The sequence below is a fragment of the Gadus morhua genome, chromosome 23 (genome assembly GCF_902167405.1).
Source record: "Gadus morhua chromosome 23, gadMor3.0, whole genome shotgun sequence".
NCBI lineage: Eukaryota > Metazoa > Chordata > Actinopteri > Gadiformes > Gadidae > Gadus > Gadus morhua.
In genome coordinates this window covers 10,601,224-10,620,917 of record NC_044070.1, presented here as the reverse complement: position 1 = coordinate 10,620,917, position 19,694 = coordinate 10,601,224, and the positions used below count along the sequence as shown (strand labels likewise).

General features: G+C 45.5%; 3 protein-coding genes across 6 annotated transcripts; 2 read left to right on the top strand and 1 right to left on the bottom strand.

The window, feature by feature from the left end:
• Positions 1 to 120: 120 nt before the first annotated feature.
• lypla1 (lysophospholipase 1) lies at positions 121 to 3,759 on the bottom strand. 4 transcript variants are annotated; one of them, XM_030348871.1, is made up of 10 exons: positions 3,664 to 3,759; positions 3,357 to 3,520; positions 3,210 to 3,241; positions 3,026 to 3,091; positions 2,879 to 2,926; positions 2,647 to 2,717; positions 2,479 to 2,552; positions 2,063 to 2,164; positions 1,529 to 1,705; positions 121 to 1,282 (listed from the first exon to the last, which is right to left on the bottom strand). In XM_030348871.1, exons 2-10 carry the CDS (start codon positions 3,423 to 3,425, stop codon positions 1,232 to 1,234), a joined length of 690 nt encoding a protein of 229 aa, XP_030204731.1. In that variant the 5' UTR covers positions 3,426 to 3,520; positions 3,664 to 3,759; the 3' UTR covers positions 121 to 1,231. The 4 variants fall into 4 exon arrangements, with proteins under 4 accessions (XP_030204731.1, XP_030204728.1, XP_030204730.1 ...); XM_030348868.1 differs by having other exon boundaries at positions 3,609 to 3,756; XM_030348870.1 differs by having other exon boundaries at positions 3,633 to 3,730.
• A 105-nt stretch (positions 3,760 to 3,864) lies between these two features.
• On the top strand, positions 3,865 to 8,602 carry mrpl15 (mitochondrial ribosomal protein L15). The gene is made up of 5 exons (XM_030348863.1): positions 3,865 to 4,087; positions 4,227 to 4,384; positions 6,640 to 6,805; positions 7,315 to 7,438; positions 7,944 to 8,602. Exons 1-5 carry the CDS (start codon positions 3,983 to 3,985, stop codon positions 8,279 to 8,281), a joined length of 891 nt encoding a protein of 296 aa, XP_030204723.1. The 5' UTR covers positions 3,865 to 3,982; the 3' UTR covers positions 8,282 to 8,602.
• Positions 8,603 to 15,595: 6,993 nt separating this feature from the next.
• sox32 (SRY-box transcription factor 32) lies at positions 15,596 to 16,961 on the top strand. Its single transcript, XM_030349704.1, has 2 exons — positions 15,596 to 15,905; positions 16,264 to 16,961. The coding sequence occupies exons 1-2, from the start codon at positions 15,596 to 15,598 to the stop codon at positions 16,959 to 16,961; spliced, it is 1,008 nt and encodes a 335-aa protein (XP_030205564.1).
• The last annotated feature ends 2,733 nt before the right edge of the window (positions 16,962 to 19,694 follow it).

The following is a 19,694-nucleotide window of genomic DNA, read 5'->3' as shown; positions in this document are numbered from 1 at the left end:
ATAGATATATATATATATATAAGCGCTTGTTATTGCACTTTTCTATGTTGTTCTCTGAAGGACAGCATGCACCCTTGTGTTAGGACACATCACACCACGTAAACTACACCTGGTAGAAAATAGATTTGATTTATTCTTCTTTTATTTAAGTGCCTTGGAACAAAGCTCTCTCACGCACTTCCGCCGTGGATCTGAATGGTGACACTATGACATCATACGTTTGGTGCTCTCAGCTCTGGTCAAAGATAAGTTCCTCAGAGAAAGGGATGGGCGAGAGATGGAAGTGGAGCGCGTGTTGTGGGTTGGAATACTGTGAGGTTTAGCACGGGGGTGAGTCCATGACCATAACCACTGATATTATCTGTGTATTTATAAAAACGTTTGTGTGAAACAGTGCTGACCTTTCTCACAACTTGAATAAAGCACAGTTGTAATGTTTATGTTGAACACACTTTGCCCTTGTTTTGCATGGATATTAATGGAAAAGTCTATTCTTTCTAATATAATACTACATCTTCCTACAGATTTTGTATGTGGGTTGTGTGCATGTATATATGTATGCATATCAATCTGAATATTATAAAAACCTATGTAAATTCGTAAACTGTGTTTCTTTTGTCAATGCTTCGTGGTTCACTTAATCACATCATTGCAAAATACAATGATTGAGATGACTCAAAGCATTATAATACTATATAAATGAACATACAGCTTGTATATTTTGACCTATATCAAGTAGTATATTAATACTTGGTTTCACTCAAAATAGCTGGTAGCTTCATCATAAGTATACTTATACTAGATGGTGCAGTAGTATTATAATACTAAAAAGTATTAGTCAGATATTGCCTAAGGTATTCCAGATAGCTTGTGCTCTTATCAGCAGGCGTCTGCACTCTGCTGGGGTAATTCTACTTCCTGTGTCCTAACACTTGAGGTGGGCCTACTTCTGGTCCTCCCAGTTAGGAGTACCCCGAGCTACCATCCAGGCTAGCAGATTAATCTGGATGCTAACGCCCAGGCTAACTTCGAGGTTAATTCTAAGGCTAATGTAGAGGCGAATGTCCAGGCTAACATCCAGGCCCACCGTTAGCCCCGGTCCAGTATGGCTCTATGTAGCGGTAGCAGCGGAGGTTTGCGCGTTGAGTCAGTGTGGGTTCTTCAGGTAGCGGTAGCATAGGCTGGTGGACAGCGGTCGTGGGGAGTACTCAGCCAATCAGACAGGCTCAGCTCAGATGGGCGGGAGCTGTTTCTCTATGAACCTCTTAACCTCCACCATTTCCTAGAGAGACAGAGAGAGAGACAGACGGACAGATGGACAGAGAGAGAGGGAGAGACGAATCAAGAGAGAAAGAAAAGGAGAGGGATAGAATGTAACAAATACAGAAAGAAACCAAGAAAGAGGGATCGAGAGAGAAAGGGAAAGAGAAAAAAAAAGAGGGTAAAAATCACGCCTGCTGAAGAAACAAAACACCCATCAATATGTCCTCCTGTCGCGCCCAGTCCTGAGGGTCAACCCCGTGCTGACCTCTGGGCAGGCGTCGTGAGCCAGGCCGCGGTACGTTTTGAAGGTGATGTTGGCCGGGTTGATGAGACTTTTCATCTTCTCCACGCTCTGGCGACCGAAATGCACGGGGACGATGCCGTCCGCGTCCCCGTGGCACTGCAGCAGAGGCACGTCTGCGTTGGCGCCGCAGGCCGAGGCCTGACAACACGAGAGATTAGGATTAGGATCAGCACCAGATTACAATGTACAGTGCTGCGGACCAGGGGGTTTTCCCTGAACCGCCTTTTGTTTGGACGGGGCCGTAAGGAGGAGGGAAGAGCTCCAGATTCTGGGAGTTAAAGTCCATCCCAGGGTTCTGATCTAATCACTTATCCTCATTATTTCCTAAGTATTCAATCAGCAGATGCTTACAGTTAAGTAATAGACTATCCTCCTACGTCCTATGTAGAGCTAATGAGGGAGTTCGTTCGATCAATGGAGAGGGTTTCAACTGCAGCTCGTAATGAGGGCTAGGGCAGGAACAGGTGTGGTCCAGGTGAGTGGGCCTGGCCTTACCTGAGGGAAGGAGTTCCGTAGAGGCAGCCAGCAGCTCAGAGCAATCACACCGGCGAGCTTGTGCTGAGAAGTCAGAGCGGTGTAGAGAGACAGCGCTCCACCCTGCCAACAAAAACAACACAGGCTTCTGACTGGCTCACAGAGCTCTACAGGGAGGGGATTCACAGCCTCCCAACCAATAGTAAGACAGCTGAAGCCGAGGTTCCTACACTCACCCACTACCGCAAATCAAATCCTTAATAAACCAATCACATTATTCCTAAATCTAGTACCGCCATAACATCTGATTTGACTAAGAAATGTTTTTGTCTGCAGGAAGATATCTGGATAATTATATGACAGCATGGTCACTAAAGCTCCTTATACAATTTGAAATTTGAGATAAAAGTTTAACAGAGCAAGGTGTGAGATCGTACCTGGGAGAAACCACCCAGCATTATCCTATGAGAGGGAATTCCATTTTTCACTTCATGGTCTATTAGGGCTTTTACTGTGAAGGGGAGAAATGGTTTATCTTAAACAGTGTGACTGCAAAGGTTTTTATGTAACTGAGAACACTGTGACTATATTCAGACGAGGCTTACAATTTTCTGACGCTCGTTTGATACCCGATGCGTCCTCATCCGCGTCGTGGTTCAAGCTATAAATGTCGAACCTGCCAACAGAGCAGGTAAAAATCCCCACATATTTACAGAAGAATGAGCCTCCTGCAGTCTGACTATTCAAAGACACCTATAAGATAAACACTTCACACTATCAATCCTGGGAGAGAATTCAAGAATTATTCATGAGCAAAAACAGTCTTTATTGACTCACCATGCGGGCATGGACATCCTCATGTTTAAGGTAACTGGTATCGTTGGACTGCAGAAGGAGAGAGCGTAATTAAAATCAGAACAGTCCAGAACAACCTAGTTATGCCAAGTTGTATATGAATGGTGTCCAGGGTCCTACTGTACTTACGCATGCGGACAGATGTACTTCACATGGGGTGTTTTGATGCCTGTGAAGGCACTTGCCCACCCATGTCTGGTTAAGGAGAAAGAATGCACATACATGTACTAAAGCAATATGTCCACATATTATTATTTTTGGTATAATAATTTCTGGTGTAATATATCAATATGCCAACACCAAAAGAACATACCCCGTATCACCAAGACCATGTAGAAATATAACCTGTGATAAATACATAATATACAAAGGAATTGATAATGCACAGTATTGATCCATATCAACGAATCAACATGACCATGTAAACAAAGAAATAGTATAACACATGGACGCGTCTTACCGCGGCGGTGGCTTTCCGCGCGGCAGGCACCACGGCAGGTAGAGGAGCTGACATGCTGTTACCGCACATGCAGAGCTGGAGTTGCTGTCATGTGATGTTATCCTTCTGGGAGCGACGAGCTGCCAAAGTGACCGCCGAATGTGTCGGTTTCACTGACAGGTGGACTAATGAGGAATATAAGAAGATGAGACGGAAACGACGGACTTTAATCCTTGGGACGGGTAGGATTATTGCCGTTATTTGAATTATTACCTGAGAAAATAACAACCAAATCACCGGTTTGCTGCTGGCCTTGAACCACACTCACGATTGGTTTAGCAAAACACTCCGTAGTCCCGCCCACATTGCGACGTGATTGGAGGTCGTGTGATTTCCTGTTCCAAGCACAACGGCGACATTGGTTCCTGGTAAATCACGATATTGAGAATTAATCAAGTTATAGTTTAGTAAATCAGTTTATATATATTTTTTATCAATAAAGATGACTGAAATTTGGTATTTCGTCTGAAATGTATAATATCTTTGTTTGGTTTTCTAAGGAATATGTCGGTGGGTTTCCGGGGTCAATTGTCACGTGACTAATGTGTCCTTGGTTCTGTTCCCTGTGACATGTGAGCAGCATAAACATGTCTCTTATCAAAAAGCCTGGCGGAAAAGCTTTGGATGTTTTACAGAATTTACCTCGCATCACTTTAGCAAACTTGCGACCCGAGCCGGGGTCAAAGCAAAAGGTGAGCTTTTGTTATGTCAATAATGCAGCAGCTTTCAGAGCTAATGTTAGCTATGTCCAGTTGAAGTCAATGGACTGATGCTAACAACGGCGACTGGACAAGGGGTAACCTGTGTGTCTTGTCTGGTTTGTGTCTTCAGGAGAAACGGCGAGGCAGGGGTCAGTATGGAGGCAATCGGAGCGGCCGCGGCCATAAGGGAGAACGCCAGAGGGGAACTCGTCCTCGTCTGGGGTTCGAAGGAGGAGCGACTCCCTTCTACCTGATTATCCCGAAATATGGATACAACGAAGGGCACAGGTACACAATCCTGTCTTTTTGTCATTATAAAATGTTTGTGTGTGATAATGAAGTCTGGTCCAGCACAAACGATCTGGTAACAGGTGATCTTAACAAAACGGACAAAAATGTAGCCCTTGAAGTACACATGTATACAAAACAATCGATACACAATGAATGAATGCTGTATTGACCTTCAACAATTCCCTCTGTATATTTCTTGTCGGGAATTGGTTATGGAGAACCCTTACTAAAGTGGTAAATTACTATATTGACCACCATTGAACAGCTGGTTTGTAATGTCCCAGTGGCCAATGTACTGTAACACGTTATTAGTAGTATTATTAGGTGAGTGCTGCATGCAACACTCAACTATTGTTCTTCTGAAGTTGTATTCTTTCTTTCTTTCTTTCTTTCTTTCTTTCTTTCTTTCTTTCTTTCTTTCTTTCTTTCTTATTCTCTACAAACTTTGGGACCTATCTCCTTCCTCAATTTTTCTGCTAGAGACACCATTCAAAATGTCAGAATAGCTTGGAATTCCTTTCAGATTATTTTATACTTTTAAAGATATTCTACTTTTAAAATACTATCTTTTTTTTAACATGGGAGGAAGCCGTCCTCTGGTACTTCAACTGTTTAAGACGTAACTAAATGAATTCTCAACCGTTTATCTTCGCAAACCATTTAACAAATCTACACACTTTTATCTTCAATAATATCGAAACAGTATTTCGATATCATTTAAACTTTCTTCAGAATCGCAGTTTTAGTTTCATACCGGCTTCGGTTTCAGCTGTTTTCATTGAAGACGTCTGCCCATTCTAAGAATGGGCAGACAAAATTAGAATAAATTAGACATCGTAACCAGTGTTGGGAGTAACGCGTTACAAAAGTAATGCATTACTTTTTGCTGTAATGTAAGGCATTACAAAAAAAGGTAATATTTTACTCGGTTCAAATCTCAGTAACGTGCCTTACAATGCATTTTAAACCCGAAATTTCCTTCCTCTTACTGCCTAGAGAAGAAGATCACGGCAGCAGCAGAGTCCAGGGGGGCTGGTTGTAGTCTTTTCGCTCGGTTCTCCGTAACAACAGTAGGGCTATAACGGAGCAAAAAGACTACAAAATGCCAAATAAAACACAACAGAAAACGATATTTCGCTACGATACTTGATTTGGAACATCAACGAACATCACTAACCACTCAGTCAGTTGCACATTTCTGAAAACGAACATTAAGGGTTGTTTTAAGGACAGTTTTGTGAATACCGATAGCCAGCTATTGTTGATGCAGGCCGGGGCGATTTGAAATGAGACAGATACCCGAGACAGGACCATTAGTCAAAATTTCGGTGTCAACCACACTATTTCATCCTAGACAAACCAAAAAAGAGTGCTCAATGTTGTTGTTTTTTTACAATGTACCGTAGTAGGCTCTAGCTCTATTGATTTCAATATGAATACCTAAAGTTACAGTATTTCTATTATAAAATGTTTTGCACTATGAGCCATAACTGCGACCATTATATTGTACATTTGTTAGCCTTAAGCCTAGCTCAGTCATTATGCCATACCACATCACCTCCTGCTGTGTAATGAGCTGCATTGAACACAAGAAGATCTATTGAGAACAACAATCCATATATCCTGTTATTTTGGTGAAAGTAAGGTTAAAGAAGTGTAATGCCTTACAATTCAAAGACAGAAATATTGTTATGTCACTAATTACTTTTACATGACAGTTACAAGTAATGCATAATGCATTACTCTTAAAGTAATTAGAAAAAGTAACATGCCCAACAGCCAACACTGATCATAACTCAATCATTTGCAACCGTTTACCTTCGTTCAAACCATTTAACAAATCTAAACACTTGTATCTTCAATAATATACCAACAGAGTTTCTTCAGAATCACAGTTTTATTTTCATACCGGAATTTTTTTTCAGTTGGTCTCATTGATTTACGTTGACGCTGGAGCGCGAGGACGTTCAGCAGTGTGGCCAGATTGGGCGTTTTTTCCTGCCAGGTTAGGCTGCTTTTGGACGAAGTGCAGGCAGTGTTGCCAGATTGGGCGTTTTTTCCTGCTCTATTTGGCTACTTTTAATCATGCACCGGCTCGCTATTCTCTTAAAGATACACACACACGCACACGCACACGAGCACACACACGTGCAGTGCAATACATTTGACCTTTCAGATTATTTTTCAGCATTTTTAGCAACGCTTTACATTATAACCCATTATTATTAATGTTTCCTTATTGTATTTGCCAGCCGCCGGCCCCAGTACCAGCCCCTGTCTCTGAAGCGTCTGCAGTACCTGATCGACGTGGGCCGCCTGGACCCGTCCCAGCCCATAGACCTGACCCAGCTGGTCAATGCCCGGGGGGTCACCATCCAGCCCCAGAAGAGGGACTTCGGGGTCCAGCTCGTAGACGAGGTGACTGCTGATCAAAGCTAGAGACAGAGGAAGACCTTCCTTTCTACTAATGCAACACATTCATTGAACTATTTCATTCATTACATAGTAATTAGAATATCGACCGTTACAACACAAAAAACGTCGGTTGACAGTCTGATATAAGTTCAGATGTTTTACTCTGGGTAAGGTTCTGGGTTCAAACCCCATTGTACTAAAGCTGTCCTACAGGTAGTCTACATACAGAAGTCCTGGTTTTCTTTGGAACAAACTACTAGGGCTGAACTGATGTAGAAGTTACAATGTATTTGTATTGTCTTCATCCAACACCCTATTCTACAGTACGATAATGTGTTGCATGTAACTAAGGCTAGTTTCAGTTGCACTGCCGTGCCACTAGGTGTCACTGCATCCCACGGTTAAGATCAGCGCTGCCACATCCCTCCCTGACCTGCTCATTGTGATCTCCTGTTATTTATGTTGCGTTCTTCCTGAGGTTCCCCGGGTCATTTGTTTTGCTTCCTCCTCAGGGCGCTGAGCTCTTTTCAGCCAAGATCAACATCGAGGTCCAGCGGGCGTCGGAGGCAGCGATCGCTGCCGTGGAGCGCAATGGCGGGGTCCTCACCAACAGCTTCTATGACCCCATCAGCCTCGGTAACTAGTCACCATTCGCTCATTTAACTGAGCAGGTAGGGCTAGGTGGGCTTCTTGCTCAAGGATGTTGACGTTGGGGATCCTAACAAACCTCTCAGGCATTAAGTCATCCTGACCACTAGACTATACTACCTCCAATCTGGCAGGACGTATGCTGCAGGGGTCAAAGTTCACAGTGGGCTAGTATTGATACCGTGATGTATATGACTGGAGTTTGACTGCCTCCAAAAAACAATCTGTATACGTCCTGAAATAATGTCATTGTTTCATAAATGTCAGACCACTAAGTAGTTTAATGTAATTTTATTCATTTGTAGTTTCGTTTCTTTTGTTTAATAAAATGCATTTTTGATAGTGCTTAAAGGATACTAATTTGTATTTTCCGTAGTGTTTTGTAGATAAATGGTCTGGGAGTGTTCAGTACTGTAATTAAAGATGTTCAGTATATTTGATAACAGGTGTTTGGTGGTTATTCCCGGGGTCTAATCCGTGTTCTGGTTCCCAGCGATCCTCATCAAGCCCGTGCCGTTCTTCCAGCGGGGGCAGCCCATCCCCAAGCGCATGCACCCGGGGGAGGAGATGGTCCCGTTCTACATGGACCCCTGCGCCCGCGGCTACCTCGCCCCCCCCGAGCAGGTCCAGCAGGCCCGGCTGGCCCTTGCCAAGAAGTACGGCTACGTCCTGCCTGACCTCTCCAGGGACGAGCTGTTCCACATGCTGAGCTCCCGGAAGGACCCCAGGCAGATCTTCTTCGGCCTGTCCCCTGGCTGGGTGGTCAACATGGCCGACAGGAAGATCCTCAAGCCCACCAACGAGAAACTCGTCCAGTACTACGGCTCCTAGAGGAGAGGCTGGGCCAAGGTGCGCTCAGCTTTTCTATTATGGAAACCTGGTGGAAATATGAACCTTTTGCCTAAGAGACCAACTCGAGTTATGACGAAACCTTTATGGAATACTGTTATAAACTTGTCACAGTTCCCTGATAATCTCTTTGAGGAATTATTTTGTTATTTTGTGAAAACTGGTCTGCTCCGGCAATCGTCATTCTGCCCGGAAACAAAGTTGGTCAAAACACATGATGACGTAGCTGAACTCATGCAATGTAAAGATAATAATCCAGCTCCTCTGTAAAGTTTTGTTGTTTGAATAAATATCATTGTTATACACGCTTTGTTTGTTTTGCTCAGGACTTAAGTCAGGGGCCCCAGTAGCCATAATCTCACGTTGCGTTCTATCCATTCTACCGATTGACGCGTATCAGCCCCTTATAACTCGCTACAGTAGCCGGGATAGCTACCGTCAGTGAGTCACCGGCGTGGTCACCACGGTGGAAGTAATGTCCAGTGCAACAGGTGAGCGGGAAATAAGCAGGAGAAGACAACTCAAAGAATGAAAACAGGAAGCAGATGTGTGTTACGTGTGAGAAGGGCAGCTTAGTGTTAGTCACAGGCAGCTGTATCCTGGCTAGGAACCCCCCACTCTACGACTCAACGTACACACACACACACACACACACTCCTTGCTGCGTGCACGTGAGGATGCACTGCAATAATATGTCATGAGGAGCTTTGATGCGCAGTGAAAATAATTATGAGTGCACTTAATGACGTCCGCAATACACACAGTTTTCCAACAGAAACCTCCACGACATTCCTAAAGTTCGACCCACTTGTTGTTTTTGTTTGGCAGACAACCAGTAAAAAAAACCAAACAAGCCAATGGAGCATTCTTAAGCTGCAGGCCTGCCGGTCATGTTTACAAAGAGAGTTGTTGCATTTGTACAAAAGGACTGCAATACCAAGTCCAGATAATGGGCCCCTTCTATTTCAACTTTCTCCATCACGCTTGTGTTTATTTTCCCTAACTGGCACAGTCACTATAAATAACTTGGTATTTTACGCTGATATTGTCTTAAGCAACGCGGCCATAGAAATGCTGCAGATATAAAAACACTATCGTAGGAAGCATATGTTTGTGTGTGTGTTTTTGTGTGTGTGTGGTTGTGCGTACACAGTGTTTGTATACTGTGTGGTGTATGTGTGTGTGTGTCTATGTGCTATTTCTGTGAACTGTTTGGATGACTCTAAATACATAATTAATTAATTCATTAAATATGACCCCTTTCTACGTGTATATTTCACTGTTAAACCACAGCACTTTTTAATACTTGATCCAGATTGTTCATTAACGTTCCAAGGGTGGGCATAATTTTTCAATAATGGGACACCTGGGCCTTTGAACAATTCTAACAAAGATAACATATCCAACATTAACAACAATGGCCAAATAGAGCTATCCAAACTATTGTTAGAACGCAATAACAAAATGCTGAAAGCACGGTGGAAGAATGTTTTAATTTTAGCCCATTAAGTTGACAAATAAAGCATATAGCCTCATAGATTAAGGCTAATAATGTATCATTGTTTGAAGTATTGGTATACATGGTATTGGTATAAATGTGGTACTCCAGTGGTGATGATGTTAATTTGCTGTTCTGGTGTCCCCGGCAACTGTTGCACTAAAGTCTCATCACACTGTGGTGTCCATGTCATGGTCTGGGGTCTTGTTCTGGTCTCTAATCCTTCCCGTAACCCTTAACCTCACCCTAAAACCTGACCACATACAATACAATCCTGCCCCTAAACATTGATACGTTTGAGATAGGAAACTGTCTTACAATCGTAAAGCATGATTTCCAGTATCGGACTCCACTCCATTGTGCAAGTGTGTGTGGTAACTTATATAACACAGATTCCCCAGAGCGTATCCCTCCAGCACATCCAGCACATGCAGCCCATAATAAGCTCATAAAGTACAGCAGCAGTGGATAGTTCACCAACTAGGCCGCTCAGGAAGGACCAGCCACAGATCCTTACGCATAATACTTAAAATAAATCAGGGCACAGGAAAGAACCAGAACAGTGATTGTTTAGGGCTGCACAGCGGGCCTTATCTTCAAAGAAACAGATCCTTTTGTACAGGACCCAGGTCTCATAGACACTTGGGAACATACAGCCCAACACTGAGCCCTCAGCGTAGGATACACAACCACAGCCAACAAGCTGCTTATTATGGTGTGCATGCACAGAACCTCATAGGGGCAGGATAGTGTGATAAGTCAGGGCGTTCGACTCCGTGCAGAAGGTACTGGATTCAAACCCCTTACGTCCGCAACATGTAAGACGAGGCAGACACTCTGGCCGCTAACCTCAACGACATGTACCTGGACTCCCTGTCAGCCGCTTTGGATCAACTTAATGAAGACTGAACTGTGAAGCATACATGATTGGAAGCCGTCTCTGCCTCTCCTATTAAGAAAGGGATCTTCTACTCAGACTCAACGGTTTGTTGTGGTTTATCAGCTATTAATCTAATGTCTGAGTCTCTCCTTTTCACACCACTCCCCTTCCAGACTTCGCAGCGCTGGCAGGCAGTTCGAGGTCGCTGTGTGTGTTCTTAGTGTGTCAGCTGCGTCGGCGTGTTGTTAGTTATTGTGGGTTATCTACTGGAATTGAGAGAGTCGTTTAACAGTAGAGAGCTGATATCAGCTAGTCTCGCAGCCCTTCATATCTAATTCATAATGAAGGTTAATTAGGGGCAGGGTAGGCACTTTGTCTGCCCAGGTGACGTGTTGGGAGGGGGAGGGGGGGCAACCGAGGGGAATTACATACAGAGGACTCTTAGGGGAACGGAAATTATTCCACTGTTCGATGCCCAGTGTGGACTCGGCCTGAAGGATGTAATGAATTTACATGCTGTGCCACGGAGTCAAGACGCGGCCAAGTGATTCAATTGTTCAGATAAGAGTCTTATCAGAGTACAGTTCCTCCTCTACAATGAATGGGATGACTGTTTATAAGAAAGAGTTTTACATACAGAGCAGGGGCCAAATGAATAGGATTATTGTTCATTAGCAGGAAAGCTTGCTCTCAGGGGACCAAAACGTTATTTAAAGTGATAGTTTACAACTTTTTACTCACTTGCTGAAAAGTTATTAAAACTCATTGTGGCAGAGCTTGGCAGAGCTTACTTGTCCGATTTTACTAAGAGCTTACTAAGTGTGATTTTTTACAAAGTGTTATTCGATTACTTCTTCCTTGTTGTAACCATCATATAAACATTCCCCATTTGCATTAAAACAACATGTATCCCTCTGACCTGTGCTCCAGGCATTAGCCGGGGCCCTGGTTTGGTTGGGTGGGGGGGACGGGGGGAGGAGATGTTTGAAGTCTGATTGTTTATCCGTGCTCAGAGGTGGGGGCCTCACTGCGTCAGCCTAATGAGGCCCCATTAAGCCAGGCCTCCCGGGGGGGGGGGGGCACGTAATCCTCTCCGCCGGCCCCCGACGTCAGCCGGGGCCGGGCCCCTGTTTGCACAACAGTGTGGGGCCTCACACATCAACTCGACAACACACCTGATCACAGCCCGGTCTGAATCCCCCCCTGCCTGGGGAGTTGATGCTAGCATGCGGTGCACATACAATCCAGCACACACTACAGAGTGCAGAACACAATACAGGATACAATGCAAAGTACACCACGGAATACAATGTGGGATTGAATGCAGAGCGGCAGTTAAAGGCCCGAGTGGGAGCCCCACAGTGTGGTGGCTGCAGACGGGGAGCTCCGGGACAATGCGTGGGAGAATCGTAAAGGTGGAAGATTAAGAGACAGTGCGTCGTTAGATGAAGGTGTCCCTGCGGAAATAACCTGCATTCCTCGTCACTGTAAATGTCCCGTGTGGTACGGGTCCGATGGGGGTAGGGGATAGCCGACTGGCGGGTTGGGTGGTGTGAATCCAGGTGCGATCCGGGTCTGACCTCCGGACTGTAAATCCTAACGGTCAATATTCCCAGAAGGAGTCTTCTCAGGGTCCAGCACGTTAAATAAAACGGGGTTTAAGTCCAGCTTGTCTCGGCGTCGGGGCGGGCATCTCGGAGATGATCCGTAAGGTAAACCTCCATCGCCATCGCTTCATCCCTTGGGATCCTCCGACCTGAGCTAGAACATGACATCCGACCGGTTATCATTCCATTGAGACCGTTCTGCTGGAAGCGTGTTTGTGCGTGTGTGTGCGTGTGTGTGCGTGTGTGTGCGTGTGCGTGTGCGTGTGTGTGTGTGTGTGTGTGTGTGTGTGTGTGTGTGTGTGTGTGTGTGTGTGTGTGTGTGTGTGTGTGTGTTGGAGCTAAAGAGTGGACCAGGATTCCAACTTCTGAAGGAGAAAAGTCTGGGACTCTGGCACCTGTCAACTCTATTCCAGGGGCCAGGGGCCCGACTCGGGCGCCACTCTGGTGCCAGAAGGGGCCCCTTGGTGAGGACCCCTGGAAGTCCCAGGTGAGCGCTGGATGAGCAGCTGCACCTGTGCCGGTCGGCCCAGGAGTGAGGGCCCTGCGGAGGAGGGCCCCTATATGAGTGGTGTCCGATACAATGGAACATTGTGATCATAGACCCCAAGAACAATCCCCATTCACGCAGCACAGAGCCTAGTCACGCACACACACACACACACGCACACACACACACACACACACACACACACACACACACACACACACACACACACACACACACATAGAAACAAACACATAGGCCTACACAGACACACACACATACACACACTCACACACACACACACACACACACACACACACACACACAAACAGACACACACACACACACACACACACACATACACACACACAAACAGACACACACACACACGCACACACAATGTCCTGCAAACCATCCCAATAAGCGGCTTAAGATTACATAATCAAACCGATCATCACAGAATCGTACACTTTTATTTTGATTATATTATGGTCTATATGATACTTAACTATCTATCTAAGTAGGCTATCTATTCTAGGTATACTTTGAGGTATTCATTTTAGATGAAATAATCTGATCTCAGACATATCATATTATTAATAATCTAAATACATTATTATTAAGTTATCAATATGAGCAACGTGGATCATTAATGATTATTAATATGTTTTATTTTTCCTTCGCGAGGTGTGGGCCTCTGTCGGCGCGGTGTTCAGTCGAAACTAACATTATTCTATTCACGCTGAGTCGTTCAACGTGATTGATTCAATCCATTAGTGGTCTCACCCCGGGGACGCGTGCTCTCCGCGGCCCCCGTCGATGTGGATTCACCGTCTCAACGACGTGACAAAACAGAGCCAACAAACACAGCTCCTTAGGTGGACATCGGAGGCTTTTATGACACGTATGAAAACGTACAGCTACGGAAGATAGATATACCTCCATGATATTTGGGTAAACAATATTTTATAGGCCTAAATGTTTACAAATTTTAATAATAGGATATTTAAGCCAATTTCACGTAACGTAATGCAACACAACGTGCTGTAAACAACTTTAAACCACACAAAATACAAAAAAGCCATTTGTACTTAAAAAATTGTCAAAGTGCGATTTATTTATGGGATTTTACTATCGCTGCAGGTTAACGAACACACAAAACCTCGCGACGTTTCAGTTTATCTTAAAGAGATTAAGTGTTTTATTGTCTACGCAGCAGTCTGAACTGGACCTTGGTTAGACCCTTATTCAATTATCCATCCATAGACCATCCAGCCGTCTGCTGACAAGGTGTCAACTCCCATTCTAGACTCCTGGTGGTCCGTGTGTGTGTGTGTGTGTGTGTGTGTGTGTGTGTGTGTGTGTGTGTGTGTGTGTGTGTGTGTGTGTGTGTGTGTGTGTGTGTGTGTGTGTGTGTGTGTGTGTGTGTGTGTGTGTGTGTGTGTGTGTGTGTGTGTGTGTGTGTGTGTGTGTGTGTGTGTTTGTGTGTAGCTTACCAATGAATGTGTATACGGAATGGATCGAGTTACCTTAAATCTGGGTGTGTATTAACGCAAATCGGTGTCCTAATGTGAATCGCTCTAAGGCATGGTCTATGTGGAACATGCCTTGGGGCATGTGTGGACCGCAGGTGCAGCTCCGTGTATTCCAACCTAATCACGTCTATTGTTGGCCATGGAAAGGACTCATATGCATTGAAACTTGTGCATGTCAAGCCTGCACGTGTATTGGTGACAGCCTGTTAAAGAGAATGGGTATGAATGAAGTGCCTGTGGAATAATGGCAGAAGCTTATTCAACACAAAATGGCATTACTTTCGCAGAATCATCCCCGTCAGAACTATCATGATGTAGTAGGCTACCGTAATGGACTTACAAAATAAGAATGTATGCGTTTCGTTACTTGAACTATGTTTAGGACACAGACCTTCCTTAGCGTGAGGCATGCCTTTTATTCCAATTATAAGTATTTCCATTATTATTTAAACACAGGTTTCTGACCCTAATAAGAAGGTCAGAGGGCCTTGAGCTCTTATCCAAACGTGATATTTATGGCTATCCTTTTTTTGTCGAACAAATATTTGTGCGCTGTAGCCCGCAATAAAGGCGCCTTGATCATGTTTGCTTCAGTCCTGTAAACGGTCTGTGATGGAGACAATGAGAGCCGATAAGACCACGTGATCCGTGGAATGTACTGCTCAAAACTTTGATGTTGAACTATCAATATCTGACCCATCAGCACAACATTGATTAAAGTCCACCAATCACACAGCGAAAAATCGAGAGACAAAGTCACCTGATAAAGGCCTTATAAGTACATCAGGATGGAAAATAATTTCATCGTTAATTAGAAACTTGAAACATAAACTGTAGGCCTGCAGGGGTAATCCTAGCAGTCCGTCACATTATTTAATTCAATTGGGGGCTAAACAGGAGGGGACATATAATGTGTCAAATATTGTCTTAAATAAATGAATGGAAACTACGTTTTCAGATGACGCCAGGAATGTACAGCAGGCCTGTAAAAATATAATTATAAAAGTCCCAGTCATATAGAGATATATACCCCAGTAATCCTGGTTTAAATGTAAGCCCTTTGAGGACTCTAACCCTTTTTAGATTAAGTTAAATTTGAGACCCGTTGATTGGGGGGCCATGGTGGCTGAGCTGGGGGAGATACCTGGACGTTCACACCTCGGGTCCCCCTCCCGGCATCCCATTGGTGGAGGGCCCTCATATAGCCGTCCCTTACCCCACCACGAGCACCAGCACCAAGAGAGTGACAGGGACCTTCAGGGTAAACAAAACGTCAAGCAGCGTCCAACGCCATGCATTACCCCGACACGTACGACCTTTGCGCCAAGAACAAGAGCATGACGTTTGAGGTGCGGCCTGCCGACCCCGAACCGATGCTGGAGATGCAGTCTCCGAGCTCCGGGCCCTGCAGCCCGCTGTCGGAGCACTCGGACACAAGCTGCTCCAGCCCGGACGTCAAGAGGTGTTCCGCCGCGGCGCTGGCGGCGCAGCAGAGGGTGCGGAGGCCGCTGAACGCCTTCATCATCTGGACCAAAGAGGAGCGCAGGCGCCTGGCGCAGCTCAACCCCGACCTGGAGAACACGGACCTCAGCAAAATGCTCGGTACGGCTCTTCGTTAGTTATTTTAATAGTCTTTAAACCTATATAATGTAATTCTCAATAATTCACATTCCTCTTGTTTTTTAGATCATCACTTCACGAGGATGATGATGATATTTATATATTTATTTATATATGTGATATATGTCCTTTTTTTGTTTAATATCTTTTATTGGTTCTTAAACGGTTTATCTATTGAATGATTATTTGGGATATTTATATTTATATAAATTATTTATTAATCAATTGATTTAAAAAATAGAGAAAAAGGACGCAAATGTTATAACCATCATCACGATGATGAGGAGGAGGATGTAGTACCGCTGTGCAGCAGGTTATTAACGTGCGTGTGTCCCTGCAGGCCGCTCGTGGAAGGCCATGTCTCTGGCGGAGAAGCGGCCCTACATGCAGGAGGCGGAGCGGCTGCGCGTGCAGCACACCGTCGACCACCCCACCTACAAATACCGCCCCCGCCGCCGCAAGCAGGTCAAGAAGACCCCCAAGGCGCCCTCCCCCGAGGCCCAGCCCCTCCCCGCCTCCTGCTACCCCGCCGGGCCCTACGACCTGAGCTACACCCGGCTGCCCCCCCCGCACCACCCGCACCACCCGCAGACGACCCCCGGCCCCTCCTACGCTCACCCGGCCGGCTACCCCGCCCCCGCCGCCGGCTACGCCCGCCCGACCCCGCCGCAGTACCCCAGCGCGGCCGACTGCTTCTCCTACAACAAGCCCCCCGGGTACCAGCGGCCCGCCCCCTACCCGGCCGACGGCCACGTGTACGGTCACCACGGCGACCCCGCCCAGCGCTACGAGCGCCCCGCGGCTCCGGGCGAGGAGGAGCAGTACTGGCTGTACCACGGGCAGCTGTACCCCGCCCTGCCCTGCATGGAGCAGTACCTGGAGCAGGTGCAGCTGGACATGCTGTACGATCTGGACCGCAGCGAGTTCGAGCAGTACCTGGGGCCCGGCCAGGGCCACGCCACAGAGACCGCCGACCCCTGTGGCTACCTAGAGCACCAGCACAGCGGGGGCTACAGGGAGGAGCGCTCCCTGTCATGAAGACCGACCCGCCCCCCCCCCCCCGCCTGTGATTGGACGCTGTGTGTCTTGCCCTGTCTGTATCCCTGCTGTCTGTTACCTTGTTTTCTCGTTGCAATATGTACATTTTGTCGGTTTCTATGTCAGTGGATGGGAGCAGCCCGTGTGGTGTTCCCGTGTAATTATCGTGCAATAATAGATCAATAAATCGAATGAAACAAAAACGAACCAACCTCTGTGTTCTTAATGATGCACCATTGACACCGCAGCACGCTCCGTCGGCAGTACTGATTGGTTATTGAGAAGATTTTTCCAATCCGGGGCTTGGGATTGGTCGGCTCTGGGCGGACACCAGGAAGTAGACAGAAGTCTTTATCTGTTCTGCCATGTCATTCGCCGCTGGGAGGGGGAGGGAGGGGAGGGAGGGGAGGGGTGGAGTCGTGTTGGCGCCAGCGCCATAAAAGACTCCACACTTCCTGCTTCATGAGAAAACATCTGACAAAGGCTCTATAAATACAAACCGTATCCAGCAAGCACTCCAAGCCGGCCAAATGTTTACTCATTACGAGAAACGTTTACTTAAACCAGACATTTATGTCCTCTCTGGGCGTGAAGCGGCGGCCCCGGACCAGCCCAGGGGTCACTCGTGTGTCCTGCCTGTCAGGAGGTCAGAGGTCAGGGGTCAGATGTGTGTGTGTGGACCCAGCTCCTTGAGGGGCATCTAGTGAGCTTGTGTGAGAAGATCACGTTCACGTTTACATTACATGGATTCATTCAGCAGGCTAGAAAGAAGTGGTCGTGTGCTACTTCTAGTTTTGTAATATGTATGACATACCGATGGATGAAGAACCAGATTACTGAGTCATCCTTCATGCATCAGTATACTATTATTTTATAGATTAGGTAACAGTTATGCGATCATATCAAGATGTGTAACTTATTGATAGTCAAGAGAACAACCTCTTCGAGATATTTGGGCATGTTATCAGCTGCGAAGAATCTGTGGAATTCAAGTCCCCCCTGTCGTAAGAGAGGAGGGCACATTCTTCAGGAAGTACATCGCTTCTCTGTTAGGGATTAAATATGTCAATATTTAGGATACTGACACGCGAATACTTGAGGTATATAATTCAACCGAAAGGCACATAGGGACATTCCTCAGATGGCCTGGGCTATAATTAGATCATCTTCTCTTAACTCAAACATGAAGGTCGTGCGGGGTTTCCTGCCGCAGGTGCATGCTGGGTAAATGTGTGGTGTGTAGATAATGAAGGAACATCTTCCCTGACTGGAGGCCAAACAGGAAGTAGTCTGGAGAGTCACTCTGAGGACTTCCTGTCCCCGCGCCCTCAAACAGGCTCTAATGAAAATAAAGCTTCAGTTATTTATATATATAATACATTTATAGTTTATAGTTGTATCTATCGTATTTAACATATGGATATAACTTATCAAATATACCATATTACAGACATATTAAATATAACAAATAACATTTTTATCATTAATTACATTTATGTTATAGATCTATTATATTATTATGTTATATTACGTGTAATTCTATTATATTGTATCCTATTACATTATATCTATATTATATTTCAGAACAGCAGGGTGTGACCCCAGAACTTGACCCCAGAACACACACACAGACAAACACACAAACCTGCCTTCTCTGCCCCCCTTACACACATCAACCTTCACACACAATTGTCCTCCGCCCCCTTACACACACAAAGACAAACACGTTTACACACACACACACAAACACACACACACACACACACACACACACACACACACACACACACACACACACACACACACACACACACACACACACACACACACACACACACACACACACACACACACACACACACACACACACACACACACACAGGTTGATTTCATTCTGCAAAGGGTATACATGGACGTTATTCAGAGGACTACCAGGCAACAAAGCTTTATTTGTTTGTTAGCTCAAACCCTAGACATATACATAAGACACTGCATTCGCCTTTAGATCACAAGTCAACGTCGCCCTCATATTGGAGAGGCCAAGTATGGCCAGAGAAGGAACCCAAGTGAACAGGGGAGACGTTTTTCCTTTTTGGATTAAAGCACTGTGACGTTGACACCTCGCCAGCCGTTCAGTCGAGTCATGTTAACACAAGGGTTTATGAATGCATGGAGTAAAACAAGCAATGGGTAACGGGTAGAAGCAGTTGATGTGGGGTCCTTGTATAGAACCACCGGTAAGGAGCAGAAACTACTGGACCACTTTAATAACATGAACCCAGGTGAACAGAAAGAGTAATCAACACAGACAACAGAAAGAGTAATCAACATGCAGTTTAGGGTTTGGTTGGTTATATAAAGATGTCCGTATATATCTATATCTATATATCTGTATCTATTTCTATATCTATGTATTAATACAATGGGTCATAGTATAACAAATTATTTAAACTGTGTTGCGAGAGGGGAGTGGGTGTGTGTGTGTGTGTGTGTGTGTGTGTGTGTGTGTGTGTGTGTGTGTGTGTGTGTGTGTGTGTGTGTGTGTGTGTGTGTGTGTGTGTGTGTGTGTGTGTGTGTGTGTGTGTGTGTGAGTGTGTATTTCCATACAGTTGCAGCACCAATAGCTAATGTATGTAACATCAGGAGAGGAGGAGAGAGGTGGTACTGCTATCTCACACCTCCGCTCTCCACACCTCTCTTCACTCCCCTCCCCTCACACCTCCTCTCACCCCC

Bases quoted from the DNA above. Each gene is read 5' to 3' on its own strand.
- lypla1 (XM_030348871.1), bottom strand. From the start codon at position 3,425: ATGTGCGGTAACAGCATGTCAGCTCCTCTACCTGCCGTGGTGCCTGCC. The intron at 2,927-3,025 runs GTAAGTACAGTA...CTCCTTCTGCAG, and splicing joins AAGTACATCTGTCCGCATGC to TCCAACGATACCAGTTACCT. The intron at 2,553-2,646 runs GTAAGCCTCGTC...TCCCCTTCACAG, and splicing joins CAAACGAGCGTCAGAAAATT to TAAAAGCCCTAATAGACCAT.
- mrpl15 (XM_030348863.1), top strand. From the start codon at position 3,983: ATGTCTCTTATCAAAAAGCCTGGCGGAAAAGCTTTGGATGTTTTACAG. The intron at 4,088-4,226 runs GTGAGCTTTTGT...TTGTGTCTTCAG, and splicing joins AGCCGGGGTCAAAGCAAAAG to GAGAAACGGCGAGGCAGGGG. The intron at 4,385-6,639 runs GTACACAATCCT...TGTATTTGCCAG, and splicing joins GGATACAACGAAGGGCACAG to CCGCCGGCCCCAGTACCAGC.
- sox32 (XM_030349704.1), top strand. From the start codon at position 15,596: ATGCATTACCCCGACACGTACGACCTTTGCGCCAAGAACAAGAGCATG. The intron at 15,906-16,263 runs GTACGGCTCTTC...GTGTCCCTGCAG, and splicing joins GGACCTCAGCAAAATGCTCG to GCCGCTCGTGGAAGGCCATG.